This window comes from Sminthopsis crassicaudata, chromosome 2, assembly GCF_048593235.1.
Source record: "Sminthopsis crassicaudata isolate SCR6 chromosome 2, ASM4859323v1, whole genome shotgun sequence".
NCBI lineage: Eukaryota > Metazoa > Chordata > Mammalia > Dasyuromorphia > Dasyuridae > Sminthopsis > Sminthopsis crassicaudata.
In genome coordinates, this window is record NC_133618.1 from 603,410,294 (window position 1) to 603,429,168 (window position 18,875).

Sequence of the window (18,875 nt, forward strand, 5' to 3'; positions counted from 1 at the left end):
AATTGAATTTTAGAACTTTAAAAAACCCTTTATGGTAAATCTAGGTAACCATCCTTATTTTGCCAGGAAGAAATGCAGCCCATAGGGAGAATTTATCCACAATCACACAACATAAAACATAATGGCTGAGTTTTGAAAATTAGGTAGTTTGAGGGAGTTAGATAATTTCAGACCTAGTAGGAACTCATTCTGTATTTCTTCTTTCTCAATTTGAATCTCACTTCTCACCCTTTGCTCTGTGGATCTCACAGCTATAAGCCTTTCTTTCACCTGATCATCAGGGTCTCCAATAAAGCTGTTCATGTTTGTACAGCCACTTACGGTTTTGCCATTTCTATACATCTGTGAAACTCAGCACGATTTATGTTTCTATAACCAAGTATTTTTTCATGATTCTTTTTGACTAACATTTTCACACTTTAATATATGGATTATTTGATGCCTTTGTTTTACGATTATTTGCTTAAAATTATTTTATTTCTATAAAAATTGGTAAGTAGTTAATCAGACAGGATATCAAAACAAATGGCAGTTATCTGTATCTGTGTTGCTGTTACTTTTAATTCATAATCATTTAAATATAAATAGTAAAAGAAGTAGTAATAAGTATAAGACCATTGTTCTTCATCAAAAAGTCACATAAATCTTAATCCATTTCAGATTTTTGTGGATCCAAAAGAAAAGGAAAGCGATCACCAGATTCTCAAACGAAGACTCCGAGCCAGAACGGCCAAATAAGTCAGATTTGGAGAATATTTTAACAGACTTCTCATTCTTAATCAGTGTAATTTATACCTTACTGTTTTTTAAAAGATGATTTGTATATAGTATGGTTCCTTAATTCTCTCTGTATACATTCATGTTTTTATATACATACTTTATACTTGTAATTCATTAAAGAAGATATCAAGAATTATTCATTTTGTGAATACTGAGACTTGGAAAAGTAACCTTTTTGTGTGTACAAATTTCCAGGTGACTGAATATGAAGGTAGGAGGTTAATGCGACTTATTAAGCAGGACACCACCTCCTGACTTGTTTTTCCTGGGCTTTGGTACATGAAAAAGAAGCTCTGGTTTGGAAAGGGGAATAGTTTTTTAAAATTAAGCATAAATATTCATGGATCAGTGATCTCATCGTTTGGAAATTCTTTTCACCAATGCCCATTCATAAGCTATCCCTGCCTACCCATTGTGTGCTACACTCATCTCTGTCTTCCCATAAATTTTCTGTAGGTTATCCATTCAAAATACTGGAATGCTCTTATATTTCTGATATAAAGTACCTCATTATCTCTCAGCCTCAATGTATGCCCTGCCCATCTAAATCTTTCTATGCATGACACATAACATTTACAAAAATCAATCATGTGCAAGTAATAAGTCAAAGAAATAAACATCTTTTTCAGACTATGTTTATGGGTCTGTTGTCTCATTGATAGAAAATGTTCTTCCACTGAGATCTATCTTGAACAGACTTACACCTGCTAATCCTATATAACTTTTTCCATTAACTTCCATAACTTATTATCATGGGTTCTGTCCATTTTGATGGGGTCTTTGTTGTATTTTTTTTGATGACAACTGAACATGCGGACCCAATTATCTCCTGCTCTACTTACTTGATCACTAAACTAGTTTTAACTCATCATATATTTCTTTGATGACATCTGTTAGGTCAATAATATTTTGCAAATCTTATTTGTAATACAGTATGTAATAATTTTTCATTGCCCTTTAAAGTTATTTTGAACTTCACTTTCTTTTTTTTTTTTTTTTTTTATATTATATATATATATATATTTTATAATATTATCCCTTGTATTCATTTTTCCAAATTACCCCCCCTCCCTCTATTCCCTCCCCCCGACGACAGGCAATACCATACATTTTACATGTGTTACAATATAGTCTAAGTACAATATATGTGTGTGAGTATCATTTTCTTGTTGCACAATAAACATTAGAATCCGAAGGTACATGCAACCTGGGCAGACAGATATTAGTGCTAACAATTTACATTCCCCTCCCAGTGTTTCTTCTCTGGGTGTATCTACCTCTGTCCATCATTGATCAACTGGAAGTGAGTTGGATCTTCTTTATGTTGAAGATTTCCACTTCCATCAGAATACATCCTCATACAGCATTGTTGTTGAAGTATACAGTGATCTTCTGGTTCTGCTCATTTCACTCAGTATCAGTTGATTTAAGTCTCTCCAGGCCTCTCTGTATTCCTCCTGCTGGTCATTTCTTACCGAGCAATAATATTCCATAACTTTCATATACCACAATTTACCCAACCATTCTCCAACTGATGGACATCCATTCATCTTCCAGTTTCTAGCTACAACAAAAAGAGCTGCTACAAACATTTTGGCACATATATGTCTCTTTCCGCTCTTTAGTATTTCTTTGGGATATAATCCCAGTAGTAGCGCTGCTGGGTCAAAGGGTATGCACAGTTTGATAACTTTTTGGGCATAATTCCAGATTGCTCTCCAGAATGGCTGGATTCTTTCACAACTCCACCAGCAATGTATTAGTGTCCCAATTTCCCCACATCCCCTCCAACATTTGTCATTATTTGTTCCTGTCATCTTAGCCAATCTGACAGGTGTGTAGTGGTATCTCAGAGTGGTCTTAATTTGCATTTCTCTGATCAGTAGTGATTTGGAACACTCTTTCATGTGAGTGGATATAGTTTCAATTTCTTCCTCTGAGAATTGTCTGTTCATATCCTTTGACCATTTATCAATTGGAGAATGGTTCGGTTTCTTATAAATTAGGGTCAGTTCTCTATATATTTTGGAAATGAGACCTTTGTCAGAACCTTTGTTTTTAAAAATATTTTCCCAATTTGTTACTTCCCTTCTAATCTTGTTTGCATTAGTATTATTTGTACAGAAACTTTTTAGTTTGATGTAATCAAAATCTTCTATTTTGTGATCAATAATGATCTCTAGTTCTCCTCTGGTCATAAATTCCTTCCTCCTCCACAAGTCTGAGAGGTAGATTATCCTCTGTTCCTCTAATCTATTTATTATCTTCCTCTTTATGCCTAAATCATGGACCCATTTTGATCTTATCTTGGTATATGGTGTTAAGTGTGGATCCATATCTAATTTCTGCCATACTAATTTCCAGTTTTCCCAACAGTTTTTTCCGAATAATGAATTTTTATCCCTAATGTTGGAATCTTTGGGTTTGTCAAAGATTAGATTGCTATAGATGTACCCTTTTTTGTCCTTTGTATCTAATCTGTTCCACTGATCTACCGGTCTATTTCGTAGCCAATACCAAATGGTTTTGGTGACTGCTGCTATATAATATAGCTTTAGATCAGGTACACTTAGACCACCTTCCTCTGAGTTTTTTTTCATTAGTTCCCTTGCAATTCTTGACCTTTTATTCTTCCATATGAATTTTGTTGTTATTTTTTCTAGGTCATTAAAATAGTTTCTTGGGAGTCTGATTGGTATAGCACTAAATAAATAGATTAGTTTGGGGAGTATTGTCATCTTTATTATATTCGCTCGGCCTATCCAAGAGCACTGAATGTCTTTCCAATTATTTAAATCTGATTTTATTTTTGTGGCAAGTGTTTTGTAATTTTTCTCATATAATTCCTGATTTTTCTTTGGTAGATGGATTCCCAAATATTTTATACTCTCAACATTTGTTTGGAATGGAATTTCTCTTTGTATCTCTTGCTGTTGCATTTTGTTAGTGATATATAAAAATGCCGAGGATTTATGTGGATTTATTTTGTATCCTGCCACTTTGCTGAAATTTTGAATTATTTCTAGTAGCTTTTTAGCAGAGTCTTTGGGGTTCTCTAAGTATACCATCATGTCATCTGCAAAAAGTGATAGTTTAATTTCCTCATTTCCTACTCTAATTCCTTGAATCTCTTTCTCGGCTCTTATTGCCGAGGCTAGCGTTTCTAGTACTATATTGAATAGTAATGGTGATAGTGGGCAACCTTGTTTCACTCCTGATCTTACTGGGAAAGGTTGCAGTTTATTTCTATTGCATATTATGCTTACTGACGGTCTTAAATATATACTCCTGATTATTCTAAGGAATAATCCATTTATTCCTATACTCTCAAGAGTTTTTAGTAGGAATGGATGTTGGATTTTGTCAAATGCTTTTTCTGCATCTATTGAGATGATCATATGGTTCTTATTAATTTGATTATTAATATGGTCAATTATATTAATAGTTTTCCTAATATTAAACCAGCCCTGCATTCCTGGAATAAATCCTACTTGATCATAGTGTATTATCTTGGAGATGATTTTCTGAAGTCTTTTTGCTAATATCTTATTTAAGATTTTAGCATCAATATTCATTAAGGAGATTGGTCTATAGTTTTCTTTCTCAGTTTTCGGTCTACCAGGTTTAGGTATCAGTACCATGTCTGTGTCATAAAAGGAATTTGGTAGGACTCCTTCATCCCCTATTTTTTCAAATAATTTATATAACATTGGGGCTAATTGTTCTTTAAATGTTTGGTAGAATTCACATGTGAATCCATCTGGCCCTGGGGATTTTTTCCTGGGGAGTTGATTAATAGCTTGTTCTATTTCTTTTTCTGAAATGGGACTATTTAAGCAATTTATCTCCTCCTCTGTTAATCTAGGGAGCCTATATTTTTGGAGGAAGTCATCCATTTCACTTAAGTTATCAAATTTATTGGCATAAAGTTGGGCGAAGTAACTCCTTATTATTTCTCTAATTTCCTCTTCATTGGTGGAAAGATCCCCCTTTTCATTTGTAAGACTATCAATTTGATTTTCCTCTTTCTTTTTTTTGATCAAATTTACCAAAGGTTTATCTATTTTATTGGCTTTTTCATAAAACCAACTCTTGGTTTTATTTATTAATTCAATAGTTTTTTTACTTTCAATTTTATTGATTTCTCCTTTTAATTTTTGTATTTCGAGTTTAATTTTTGGTTGGGGGTTTATAATTTGGTCTTTTTCTAGCCTTTTAAGTTGTAAGCCCAATTCGTTAATCTTCTCTTTCTCAATTTTCTTCAAATAAGCCTCTAAAGATATAAAATTTCCCCTTATTACCGCTTTAGCTGCATCCCAAAGATTTTGATATGATGTCTCATCATTATCATTATCTTGGGTGAAATTGTTAATTGTTTCTATAATTTGCTCTTTCACCCAGTCATTCTTTAAGATGAGATTATTCAGTTTCCAATTACTTTTTGGTCTATTTACCCCTAACTTTTTACTGAATGTAGCTTTTATTGCATTGTGATCTGAGAAGAAGGCATTTATTATTTCTGCCTTCCTACATTTAATTTTGAGATCTTTATGTCCTAGTATATGGTCAATTTTTGTATAGGATCCATGAACTGCTGAGAAGAAAGTATATTCCTTCCTATTGCCATTCAGTTTTCTCCAAAGGTCTATCATACCTAGTTTTTCTAATGTTCTATTTACTTTTTTAATTTCTTTCTTGTTTGTTTTGTGGTTTGATTTGTCTAAATCTGAGAGTGCAAGGTTGAGATCTCCCACTATTATAGTTTTACTGTCTATTTCTTCTTGCAGTTCTCTTAACTTTTCCTTTAGAAAGTTAGATGCTATACCACTTGGTGCATATATGTTTAGTATTGATATGGCTTCATTATTTATGCTACCTTTCAGCAGGATATAGTTTCCTTCCTTATCTTTTTTAACAAGATCTACTTCTGCTTTTGCTTGATCTGAGATAAGGATAGCTACCCCTGCTTTTTTGGCTTTACCTGAAGCATAATAGGCTCTGTTCCAACCTTTTACCTTTACTCTGTATGTATCTCCCTGCTTTAAGTGTGTTTCCTGTAGGCAACATATTGTAGGGTTCTGCTTTTTGATCCAATCTACTATCCGTCTCCGTTTGATGGGATCGTTCATCCCATTTACATTTACAGTTAAAATTACTAATTCTGTATTTCCTGCCATCGTATTATCCCCAGATTATGCTTTTTTCCCTTGACCCCCCTGATCCCCCTCCCCGATATTTAATTTACAGATCCCCCTTGTGACGCGCAACCCTCCCTCTTTTTTTTTTTTTTTTTTTAGGATCCCTCCCCCCTCCCTCCAAGTCCCTTCACTTATTCTCCTTTTCCTTTTCCCTTTTCCTCTCCCCCCTTTTAATGAGGTGAGAGAAAATTCTCTGAAAAACAAATATGTTAATTATTTACTCTTTGAGCCTCTTCTGATGAGAGTAAGATTCACACAATGATTCTCCCCCTCACTAAGTTCCCTCAGATATGGTGTATTTTCTATGTCTCTTCCTGGGATGTAGTTTCCCTCTTTTTATCACTCCTTCCCCTTTTTCTGAACCGACCTCCTTCCCTTTACTACACCCCCCTTTTTTTCTTTTATATCAGTAAAATCAAATTATCCTTGAGTATTTTTTATATACCCACAACAGAGTTACAGTTCTCAAGGGTTCTGTGTACCTTTTTCTGTTTCTCTTCAGTCTTGTGGATGTAGATCAAATTTTTTGTTTAAGTCTGGTTTTTTTCTTAGAAACATATAGAATTCCTCTGTTTCATTGAATGACCATCTTCTTCCATGGAAAAAGATGCTAAACTTAGCTGGGTAGTTCATTCTTGGTTGCAGTCCTTGATCTTTTGCCTTACGGAATATCAGGTTCCAGGCCCTTCTATCTTTTAATGTGGAGGCAGCCAGATCTTGGGTGACCCTTATTGTGGCACCTTGGTATTTAAATTGTTTTTTTCTAGCTGCTTGCAGGATTTTCTCCTTTGTGTGGTAATTCTGCAGCTTAGCCACAATATTCCGTGGTGTTCTTTTTTTAGGGTCTATTTCAGAAGGAGTTCGATGAATTCTTTCCACATCTACTTTCCCTTCTGTTTCTATTATCTCTGGACAGTTCTCTTTGATAATTTCCTGTAAAATAGAATCTAGGCTCTTTTTTTGGTCATAGTTTTCTGGGAGTCCAATAATCCGCAGATTATCTCTCCTAGATCTATTTTCCAGGTCTATAGATTTTCCCAGTAAGTATTTGACGTTGTTCTCCAGCTTCTCATTTTTTTTGTTTTGTTTGACTGATTCTTGGGTTCTCTGTGAATCATTCATTTCTATTTGTTCCATTCTGACTTTTAAGGAGTTATTTTCTTCTTTCACAGTTTTTAGTTCTTTTTGTAAATGCCCAATTTCGTTTTTAAATGAATTATTTTGCTCTATTGAATTTTTTTCCATTTCCCTAATTTTTTTTTTTTGAGAATTATTTTCTTTTTCCAATTCAGAAATTCTATTTTCTTGGGACTTTTTTATCTTTTCCAATTCAGAAATCCTACTTTCCTGTGTTTTTTTAACCTTTTCTAATTCACTAATTTTGTTTCCCTGCATCTCCTGTGAATTCTTTATTTTTTCCAACTCCAATTTCATAGCTTCCCTTTCCTTTCCCCATTTTTCTTCGATCTCCCTCAATTTTTTAAGAGCTTCTTCTAGGAGAGAGTTATGTGATGGGGGGCAGGAATCGTTCCCCTTTAGGTTGTTATCTTCTGAATCTTTGCTGTTAACTTCCTCGGGGTTGGGTACCCGCTCTTTCTCTGTATAGAAGGAATCTATAGTTTTTCTAGCTTTTTTGCTCATACTTAAAAAAAATCTTTTGGGGTCTGTCCCTGGGGTAGGAAATTATTTACTTCTTTACCAGCTTCCTCCCAGACCGGATGGATGCAGCGGCTCCTGCGCCTGAGCTAAGAGAGAGCTCTGGGAGAGAGTTCCCTACCCCCTCCCTGGAGGTGCCTCAGAGGTGATCAGCACTGCTGTGCTTCGAGGGCGTAGAATAGTGAAGACAGCAAGAAGCCCAGCCTATGTGTCCGGGTGGGGAGTGGATGTCTGCAGCAGGTGACGTGAGAAGCCCCTGCGCTCAAACTGGAAGTGTCTGCCAGAAACTGCAGTCCCTAGTTCAAAGGTTCCGCTTCTCTGGGACTTCCTGGAGCTGAATTCCACTCCCTCCAGCTAAGCTAGGCAGTGTGTGTTGCCTTGGGCCGTATCCACCCACTTGTCAGTCTCTTAACTATTCTCAGGAGGTAGCTGAGGCCACACCCCCTGGTGCCGAATCTGCCGAGTCACCCCCAGGGTGGGGGGGGGGGGGAAATCTAATCTGAGTTTTAAAATATTTTGGCTTTCTCTTCTGAACTGCTAAATAATTAGCAGAGAAGAGCTAACAGCCTGTGCCAGATTCCTTTACCTCAGTGGCTTCTCTGATCCCAGAGCCCCTCCCAGCGCAATGGGCGCAGTGTGCCCCTACCCCACCGTCTGTGCTGGTCTTTCTTATTCCTCCCCTGAGAACTGACCTTTCCTGTTGAAACTCCAGATTCTCTTCAGCTGGTAAGTCGTGCTTCCAGTCCTTGTGGTATCTATCAGTCCTGAGCTAATTCTGAGACTTAATTTATCTAATTGGTTGTGAGGGAGTGAGGACGTTCACAGAGACGTGTGTTTCTTCTCCGCCCTGAACTTCACTTTCTTAAGAGAATGTGTATGTGTTCCACTACTTTCACCCATACAACATCACTGGAAGAGTATGGATATTAAGAAACAGGTTTCTGTTTCATCTGCTGAGAGGGAGATAAGTACGTGGAAATGTTATGGTGGAAATGTGGTTCTGTTCTTATTTGGAAAATAATTTGGAATTATGTGAGAAAAGAGGGAAGGGAACAGGTTTATTAAGGGCCTTGTGTGTGTGTGTGTGTGTCTGTGTATACACAAACATAACTACGTACTTTGCAAATACCTCATTTGGTCCTCACAACAACTGTGGAAAACAGATGTTATTATAATTCCCATTTTGTATTTGACAAACTTATAGAGACAGAGGATATTTTGACTTGCCTAAATCAAAAAGTTAGTAAGTGCCTGAATTTGAACTCATCTTTTCCTGATTGCGGATCCAGCATTCAGTGATCTAAAGAATACAAAGTACACAAAAATATTCATAGCAGCTTATTTGTAGTAGCTAAAAGCTAGAAACAAAAATTGTGAGTTTCTCCTAGAATCATGCATTTAAAGTACCTTAGAATTAGCACTGAGGTCCAGACAAATGGTTGAGTAAGGCCACACAAGTAGGGATCAGTGGACCGACGAGTTGTTAAGTTTGAATGTAAAGGAATATATTTTACTGTAAAGACCAATATGCATAACAGAGAAGCATTGGAAGTATGAATTGGTGCAAGGCAAAGAAAGCAAACCATAGGAATAAGCTACAAAATTACTGTAGTGATAATAAATGAAGACAATGAAAAGAACAATTCAAATAAAATACTTTGGTTACTATTTGGTCCAGATGACTGATTTTTGAAAAATAAAAATTTAATTGATTTTTGTTGTTGTTGTTCATTTATCTTTCCCATTATATGGAGCTATCCCTTAGAATAAAAAAGTTCAGTAAAACCAACCAATGTCAGAAAATCTGATACTGTGTGCAGTATTCCAGACGCATAGTTTGCAAAGAAGCAAGAGAGGTATTTTATAGCTCCTTGTAGGGCCAGTCAAGCATGATTATTTTAAAGTCATGATATTTAATTTGGATTGTTTTGTTATTTTCATTTACATTGCTGTCCACTGTACATATATTGTTTGCCTGGTTCTACTTGTCTTTCCATACTTCTTTATATTCATATTTATCTTTACTTATAGCATAGTAAAATTCTATTATATTCATGTACTGTAGTATTTAATCATTCTCAATCAATGGATATCTACTTTGTTTCTAGTTTATTGCTACCATCAAAAAAGCTGCAGTAATTATTTTGTTATACATAGGACCTTCTTTTCTGACATTGGTCCTCTTGGTATACTATTAACCCTCAACATTTGCACATTTAACTTTTGGAACTTTATGCATTCACATGGTTTTATTAGTAACCTTGTTTTCATTTTATCATTGGCAATCATGCACATTTGTGGCTATAGGAAGGAGAGGAAAATATTGAGAGGTGCGATGTGGGCAAGTTTGTGGAGCAGCTGGCATACTAGATACTTCATTGGTCTTGTTTACTTTGCCACTGTAGAGAGTTCCCCATGCATTCATTTTATATTTTCGTTGTTTGCTTTTAAAGCTAAAGTTTTGTATTGCCATTATGCCTCTAATTATCTGGTCCATATGTCCTTCCTTCACAATCTCCAATGTCATCAACCAGCCATAAAGGACAATGTCAGAAGTGATTTTGTCATGTAGTCAATATTGACGTCTTCCAACAGCAGCAACTAAAGTCCCAGCAGCCTCTCCTTTGGTTTTTAGAAGGCAGCCAAGATAGAGAGATTTACAGCAATACAGCACAATGCCCTTATACCACTATCTGATATAGTGGAAGGTAAGCTTTAAATGTAAAAAAAATATTTTTGGCATATGTATTTTATTTGCTATAGCATTCTTGGTGCAGTAGATTTCATATGTTATGAAAAGTAAATATCGTATGAAATCAATGTATTTTTAAGAGATATTAGCATAAAAATCACAATTCTTAGGGAATTATTAGTGAGAAAAAAGTTATCAATTTTGCATACTGTATTTTATGGGTTACTTCTTGGTTATTGTATTAGGAAAGGTGCATATTATCAGAGTTAATGATTTATTATAAAGAATTATATGCAGAAAAATGTGTTTTCAGCAATTGCTAGTGAAAGATGATAGTTTTTAGTGGTCATGGAAACCTAACTTCCTATTTTCCATAAGTTCAATATATCAACATTTATGTTTTTTATTTTTGCTGTTTTCTGAGAATGTTACTCTTGTGAAAGTTGACAATATATCCAACAATGGAATCTCTGGCTCACAGGGCCTCAAAGCATATGGACATTTTAGATACGCTCTTTGCATAATTCCTTATTATCCCCCCATTTCCCCAACTCCAGCTGTAAATTTAAACTCCTAGTTTATATTTATACCCATTTTCCTCTTGATTCTTTTCATGACTTCTAGATTTGAAAACCATGTCTCTGCTGCTGTCTCATACTGGTACTTCTTAATGCTTGGGAACTCCCCACCCTGTAACATCTAATCACCCCTGTAACCTTGATTGAGCATCCAATTTAAAATACCAAAAACTCAATGAATGAGCACAGAAATAAATATGAAAATCAAAATTATTTTTTTTTTAAATAAGTGAAAACTATAGTGACTTATTCCACCCAAGAACTCTAAAAGAATTCGACAGTAGCCAACAGGTAATAGGAATGTGGGTCCTGCCATCAAAATCAGTTCCAATGCAGGCCAAAAAACCCCACTAACTCCTACTACCACCAAAAACAGGCAGAAATACATCAAACCTGTAGGACTGTGTGTTCAGAAGCAGCAAGAGCAGAATGCCTCAGGATAGTCATTAGTACACTTGAAGATCTAAAACTTTAAATATCAGTGATTAGGGCTAGGGAAAGGTGTAAGGATCATTCCTCCTGGGAGATGGTGGTCAACTGAAGAACCCAGGTGACTCAGAGGAAGAACAAGACCTCCCAAAAGTATATTGGGGAGAAGAATCTGACTGACTATAAGCCCCAGTGAAGGATCTAAGCTTGAGAGATGAATAAATCATAGAAGACACAAGAATAGAGAATATAAACTGAAGAATAAAATTTATTGTAGATTTAGACTTGCCAAAAAGATCAGCTTAGCAAGACATACTCTATAACTCAAAAGAGAGTAAAAAATGTATTTATTATAAGGACTTCATGAATCCCTGCAAGAAATAAAGCAAAAAATAAAAAAATGAAATAAAGTCTGAGGGAATGCATTAAGATGTTTCCTTAAGTTCATTTTCCTTTGGTTTAATTGTTCAAGTTATTCAAAACTTCTGAAATTATCAATGTCCTCATGGAATGTGATTAATGCTTATTTACTTTGACTATTTCTAAGGAAAATAGCTTACTTTGTTGTCTTTTGTATTCCTCAATTTCAAGCTAGAAGAGACATAAGTCCATAATTTTTAGACCATCTATTATAAACTTCTCCTTGACTGATAGTACTTTAAATAGGAGATTTTTGTCCAATTATTATAAAGATAATAGGTAGCATTTACATATTACCTAATGTGTTAGGCATTTTACCAGTATAATCTCATTTAATTCTCACAACAAACCTGAGAGGTTTTACAATTAAGGAAATTGAGGCAAACACATTAACTAACTTGTACAAAAGCAACAAGAATCAAAATTACTTTGGCGTTTTGAGAACTTCAGTGCTCATGAAAAATATTTGCAAAATGCTACCATAAAAATAATTGGAGTTTATGCATAAACACCTATTAAGAGAAGAAAGAGATAGAGAAATTCTATAAATAACAGGATAAGACCTTCCAAATTAAACCAACAAATAACTTGATATTCAGAAATTTCAATGTAAAGAGGAAGATAGATAAGAAATATTGGCAATAAATGAGAGAGCTCAAAGACTTGCAGACTACATGGAAGCCTCACGCTCCTATATCGTGAATATATTTTAGCTTCTCTTTGTTTTTTGTCTTAATAAAATTGTAAGTTTTTTGAGAACAGGAACCGTTTTTCTTAATTGTATCCCCATCATGCTTAGCCCAGTGTTTGGTACACAGTGCTTAAACAATGTTGATCATATTCCTTATCTGTGGTGCTGGATATAATGAGGATTTATGTAAAAAATTAAAACTATACTGTAACACACAGGGAATAACTCAATTTTGTAAGTGTCAGCTGTCCATGTATAGTCTTAACTATCAACTCAGAGCAAGATCAAAATTAGCACAAAGCTAGAAGAAAAAATAAAAATAAGGGAAAGATATGATATGCTTTTGAAATGGCTAAAACCTGACCTACTTAAGCAAATTATTGACGATGAAAAATGGGTAATAGATGCCAAGTGAAGAAATTTAAACTTGATTTTTTAGGCAATGGGAAGTTATTAAATGTTTGAGCGTGGGTTGATATGACAAGGACAAGTCTATAGTGTATCCAGAGGGATTGATGAGTGGTTTGTGAAAGACAGGAGAGAAGGCAACAGGAGCCAGGAACATCACAGATTGGAGAATTCTAGAAATGAAAAAGAAGGAAGTAGGATGGAAGGAACAGTACAAAGTAGAGTTGCACAATGGAGAGCATTTGATTGATTCAGGAAGTCTTGGGTTCAAGTCCTTTCTCTGACCCTTCCCAGCCACTGGAGCCAGGGGTTAGTGATTTCACCCTTCTGAGTTTCTTCAACCATAAAGTGGGTACAGAATCTCATAGGATTATGATGATTGAATGAAACAATACATGGAAACTTCATTATATCAGTGTTATTTGAATGTGACATAATACAAATAACAATATAAACGGCTTAAGGCATGACTAGCATAGTGTAATCCTTTCTGTTTCATGTCTGACTTTGGAAATGCTAGATATGTGATCCTAGACAAGTTACTTGATCTCTTCATATTCTAGACAATCTGAGATTATAAATTATGCAGGATTAACTAAGCTGAATCAGTGAAGGGATTTCTATACTTGAAGTTCTGTATATTAAAGAACTCACAAGTCTGGACCAAAAACACCATTTCCTTCTCTCCCCTCACCCAACCAAAGCAAAATAAAATTCCGTTTAATGGTACAGAAGAGCAAGTTGTTGGTTACTTACTTAGAGGCTTAGAGCCTTGCCCGGGGAGACTAAGTAGTTAAGTATTGCACTTATAGCCATGCACCTGGCATGAGCCTTGAACCGACATTCTAAAAGGCCAGTCTGATATCTACCCTACACCATTTCTTTCTGTGTATTATTAGATACACTTTGTATAGTCATATGCACATTCATTCATCAATTAATGCCATGCATACATTAATGATGTGCATATAATCACTGCACTCTATGCCAATTTCAAAGAGCCTGGAATAGACTTGTTCATATTTAAAGCTGAATGTTTAAGCTGAAGGTGGTTGGAACTTTGCTCTTACCATACGGTTACTTTATTTATGCTAAAGAACACAGCCCCTGATACTATTAAAAACAGGATCCATTCTTGAAAACAAACGATGACAAAAAACAGATTGCAGCTTCCAAGGATCCCATTGTGGCTAAAAGTAGTCACTGTCTGTGTTTGCTTTGATAATAGCTAAATTACTGAAAAACTATGTGTCAATCAAATATAAGTTGCATTCGTTTCCTATGTATTCGTTCTGAAAAGAAGTTCACTCTTTATAGGGTTTCTCTGTGAATTTTTTTGTGGGGAGAATAATCATTTTTTATCTTTTGTCAGACTAGAAAGTTTTACAGTCTGGTTTCCAATCTCATCATTCAACTGAAATGATTTTCTCCAAAATTACTAATGATCTTTTTTCTCAATCCTTATCCTTTTTGACTTTTATGTAGGTTTCAACACTGTTGATTACTTCCTTCTCCTTGATATGTCCCTCTAGGCTTTCATAATCCCACTCTCTCCTGTTTCTCCTTTTTTGATTGTTCTTTCTCGGTCTCTTTTGCTGGATTTTCATCCAGCTCATGCACACTACCTATGGGTGTCCCACAAGGCTCTCTGTTCTAGGTCCTGTTCTCTTTTCTATATGATTTCACTGGTGATCTTATAGATCCCCATGGATTCAATTATCTCTCTGCTGATGAGTCTTTAACCTCCTTATCTAGTTCTAATTTCTGCTGATCTCCAACCTCACATCTCCACCTGCCTTCTAGAGATCTCGAACTGATGCCTTATAGACATCTGAAATTCAGTCTGTCCAAAACAGAACTCACAATCCCCCTCTTAATAATGCCTTCCCCTTCTACACTTCCCTATTACATTCGAGTACAGCACTATCATCCAGTCCTCTAGGTGCGTTGCTTGACTTTTCATTATTGCACATTCCCCATATCCAATCTGGTACCAAGAATTGTCATGTTTACCTTTCTTACAGCTAACCCATTGCCCTTCTGTCAGCCAGCCTAATACAGGCCCTTATCTCCTCACTTGTAACCTATTGCAAAAGCCAGCTGGTTATTCTCCCACATTCAAGTTTCTCCACACTCCAGTCCATTCTCCATTCAGCTGCCCAAGTGATCTTTCTAAAACAGAGGTCTGACTCATTAGTCATTAAACTTCAAGGATGTCCTATCAAGCCCCAAGATCAAATATTTTGTATTTAAAGCCCTTTAAAGCCTAGCACCCCATCTACCTCCTGTCTTGCATCATAGCAATAGCAATAGATAGTGTTTGAATTATTTGTTTTCAGTTTTCCTCTATAAAGCTGTTTTTTGATTCAGTAGCATTGGTCACCTTTCTTGTTCCCTGTACAAGACATATATCTCTTGATTTCAAGCATTTCATCGGCTCTCCATGCCTGGAAAGTTCTCCCTCCTCAGCTCTGCCTCCTGGTTTCCTTCAATTCCCAGCTAAAATCTTATATTTTATAGGAACCCTTTCCTAATCCTTCTTAATTCAAGGGCCTTCCTTCTGTTGCATACAGTCTTTCTGGTTCAACTGATTTATACATATTTGTTTGCATGTTGTCTTCCTCATTATGTTGCGAGCTTCCAAGAGAGTATTAATCTTTTGTCTTTCTTTGCATCTTCAGTGCGTAGCATAGTGCCTGACATATGATAGGCATTAACAAATTATTTTTGTCTGACTTAGCCCAGAACTCTTCTTAAATCAGAGTTCACCTGCATATATAGAGTATTTAGCCAATATTTATATAGTATCAATGTGGCAAAATGCTCATTAAAAGTACAGGATTAGGATTCTTAATAAAATTCTGAAAATATAGAGCAACTACTTCGGGCCCTTTTCATTGTAATCTCTCATGGTCTTTGGTATCCACTATGTATAATTAAAATGATCATAGCTGAGGGGAAAAGCTCAAAGGAATTTAGGACATTTTCAGAAAATGTTATTGGTAATATGTCAATTGAATGTACTGTTTGAGTCCCATAGATTTCAAGAGGTTTATTACTCATCTTTCAACAGTGAGAATGTTTCACTGATTTCAGTCAGATTCCCTTAAAAATGCCTCTCATCAACTTTTGCTGTCACATTACCATGACTAGGACGGATCCTATTCCTTGCTGAGGCTGCATCTTTGCTAATTGAAATCTTTCTCTTTTTTTAAGGACTAATAAGTCCTAATTCTACCAAGAACCCTCCCCTGATTTCCTTCATGCCCACATTGACAGTTATCCCTTCATCTTAGCTGAGTTTTAGTTTATAGTGATGTCATTCTGTAATATTGTATGTACTATGGGATATTCTGTCTTGTCATTAATAGTCTTGATTTGTGATCAATCCATTTATATCAGATTTTCCTTCAATAATGTCTTTTCCATTCTTTTCTCTTACCAATGCATACTCATGAATGCACACACACATACACATATGCAATGGGAGGCAGAAAGATGGAAAGAAGACCATATGGTCTGGCAGAAGGAACACTGGATCTAGATACCAAAGACTCAGTCTTATATCTCTGCTTTAACATTAACTGACTGGGTTTTTTGCATCATTTCCTCCATCCTTAAAATATAGGTGTTTAAGACTAGAATATTGTAAGGTCTTATTCATTCTAAGTATAGTCTGCTGGTAAAGAAATCAATTACTTTGAGGAAATATGGTATGGTAGAAAAAGTATGGGATTTGAAGTCTGAGAAGATAGGTTTGAATCTCAGCTTTGAGATTTACCATCCTATCATGGATCCTTATTTTTCTCATCTGTAAAATGGGTATGTGTTTATGGGACTATTGTGGGGAGGTGAACCAGGGGATTCTTAAGGTGTCCTCCATCTCTAAATTTTATGTGGTTTTGCACCTCATAATTGCATTTGGCAAGATCTAATTTGTTAGAATTAATTATGTAATGCCTTCTCTACTACCACAGAATCACACAAAGAAAGCATTGTTAAGAAGCCTAGAGCTTATCCAGTCTAAGTTTTTCATCTTACACGTGAGGAAAGAGACCCACAGAGGGAAAGCATCTGTCCAAGGTTATGCATCATATTGGTACCCTAATTCATGGCTCCAAAGTCAGTGTTCTTTTCTATTTAATGATATTACTCACCTTACTTTGAAGACAAACTCTCTTCCATTTTATCTTTGTATCCCTAGCATCTAGTAACAGTACTTGTAGATATTACATATTTCTTAACATGAAAATTTGTTCATATGTGGGCCATATGATCCCACTTCCCACTGCCCAGATCTGTGTGGCATAGATCTAGTCAAATATCTAGGGGAAAGAACAAAAATGATGCTAGGGGAAGAGCATGTCACTGTTCATGTGACTTATTAAAAATCTTTGCTTATAGGATAAAATACAAATTTCATATCTTTCCATATAAGGCCCTCTACCAACTGACTCCCACATCTTTTTTAGATGGGACAATGGAGAGAGCACAAGACTTGGAGTCGGGAAGAGCTGAGTTTGAAACCTGTCTTCCATCCCCACCTGCTCGCCTAACCCCTACTGTATGGTTCTGGGCAAATTTCTTCATCCCCCTGTGCCTTAATTTCCTCATCTGTAAAATGGAGATCATGATAGCACCAACTTCATAGACTTATGAGGATTCAGATAAATTAACATATATATATATATATAAATGCTAGCTATTATTTTCTTCCCTTCACAAACTCGATTGAAATAAGGTACCCCAGTGAGGTTTCAGTAAATGTTGGAGGACTAGAGGAGCTAAAAAAGAGAATGTGAAATATAATGGGTATGGCTTTGGTTTGATTTGAGACTTTAATAGATTAACTGACTATGAAGGATCCAAGGATAAAATGTATTTTTGTATTTGTATTTTTGTTCCTAGTTACTCATTTTCATAAGCAAGTGATCACTCTATATCTCTTACAGAGTTAATTTTGATTCTGGAAGGATTGTCAAACAAAAAAGGCATGACTTTCCACCTCCTACTTAGAGACAACAATTTTCAGAGCTGAAGCTGAGAGGAAGTGGAGGAGAAGAGGCTTCCACCGCTCTTGAGCTAAGAGTTATTGCCCTAGCTCGCATTCCAGCTAAAAATAGCATTGCTATACTTCAGCTGAAGAGAGCACATGTCACCCACCTGAGCCAGTGGGGAAAGTCACTGCAGCTGCCCATCAGAAGTGAAGGTCAGACAGAGGCTGAGCCCTGTGAAGAGGTCTTTGGCTCGTTGAAGTAGTCAACTAGCCTGCCCAACCCCACAGCAGCTGTCCAGAGTCAAAGAGATTAGCCTCATCCTGCATGACAGCAGCTTCCCAGAGGCCAAGTGACATGCCCATCCAATAACTTGTTTGGTCTATCCCAGATGTGAATCTACAATGAACAAGCCCGGCAGAGCATCCATTCAGCATGGAGCTTATGCTGTGCTTTGGGAAGAGTGAGCCTAGCAGCTGCCTCAAACTTTGTGAGTATCCCATGGGGAAAGAAAAAAACACCAAGATTCTATAATTCTAGAGTTGTGAGTTGCCTTAGCTATGCCAGGTATGAATTTTGTAGACCTACTCTTACCTCCATATAATCTTATGTATACTTATGGGAGAGTGAAAAATTCTTTGTAACTTAGTCTTCTTGTTATACTATTTAAATGGCTTTGCTAAGGACCCAAAATATCTACTGTCTGTTTGCTAAAAGAAAGCACACCACTGGGGGTTCCTGAGCTGATATTAGAATAGTCCTCTTTATGGGATGATCTCTAGAATGCTACACCCTGTGACGACTCAAACTTCCAATGCCAGGGCAATTTAAGAAAGGAAGCTCAGAGAGTATGAACTCACTAAATTGGAATAGCAAAACATTTTTTTTTTTCTGATCTAAAAATTCTATTTTTCCATTTCTTTGTACAAGACATCTCCTTCTGCCTGGAATATATGTCCTCCCTCTCTTAGGATCTTCATCTTCCTTTACAACATAGTTCAGGCATATAAAATGATATTTCAAGATTAT

General features: G+C 35.9%; 1 protein-coding gene across 3 annotated transcripts in view; it reads left to right on the forward strand.

Moving 5' to 3' along the window:
• Positions 1 to 1,413, forward strand: part of KIF20B (kinesin family member 20B) — an 89,750-nt gene extending 88,337 nt beyond the window's left edge. For all 3 annotated transcript variants that reach the window (XM_074295822.1, XM_074295823.1, XM_074295824.1), the window contains one exon: positions 661 to 1,413. In XM_074295822.1, the coding sequence (XP_074151923.1) occupies positions 661 to 738 (78 nt within the window). In that variant the 3' untranslated portion in view covers positions 739 to 1,413. The remainder of the gene's footprint in view (positions 1 to 660) is intronic.
• The last annotated feature ends 17,462 nt before the right edge of the window (positions 1,414 to 18,875 follow it).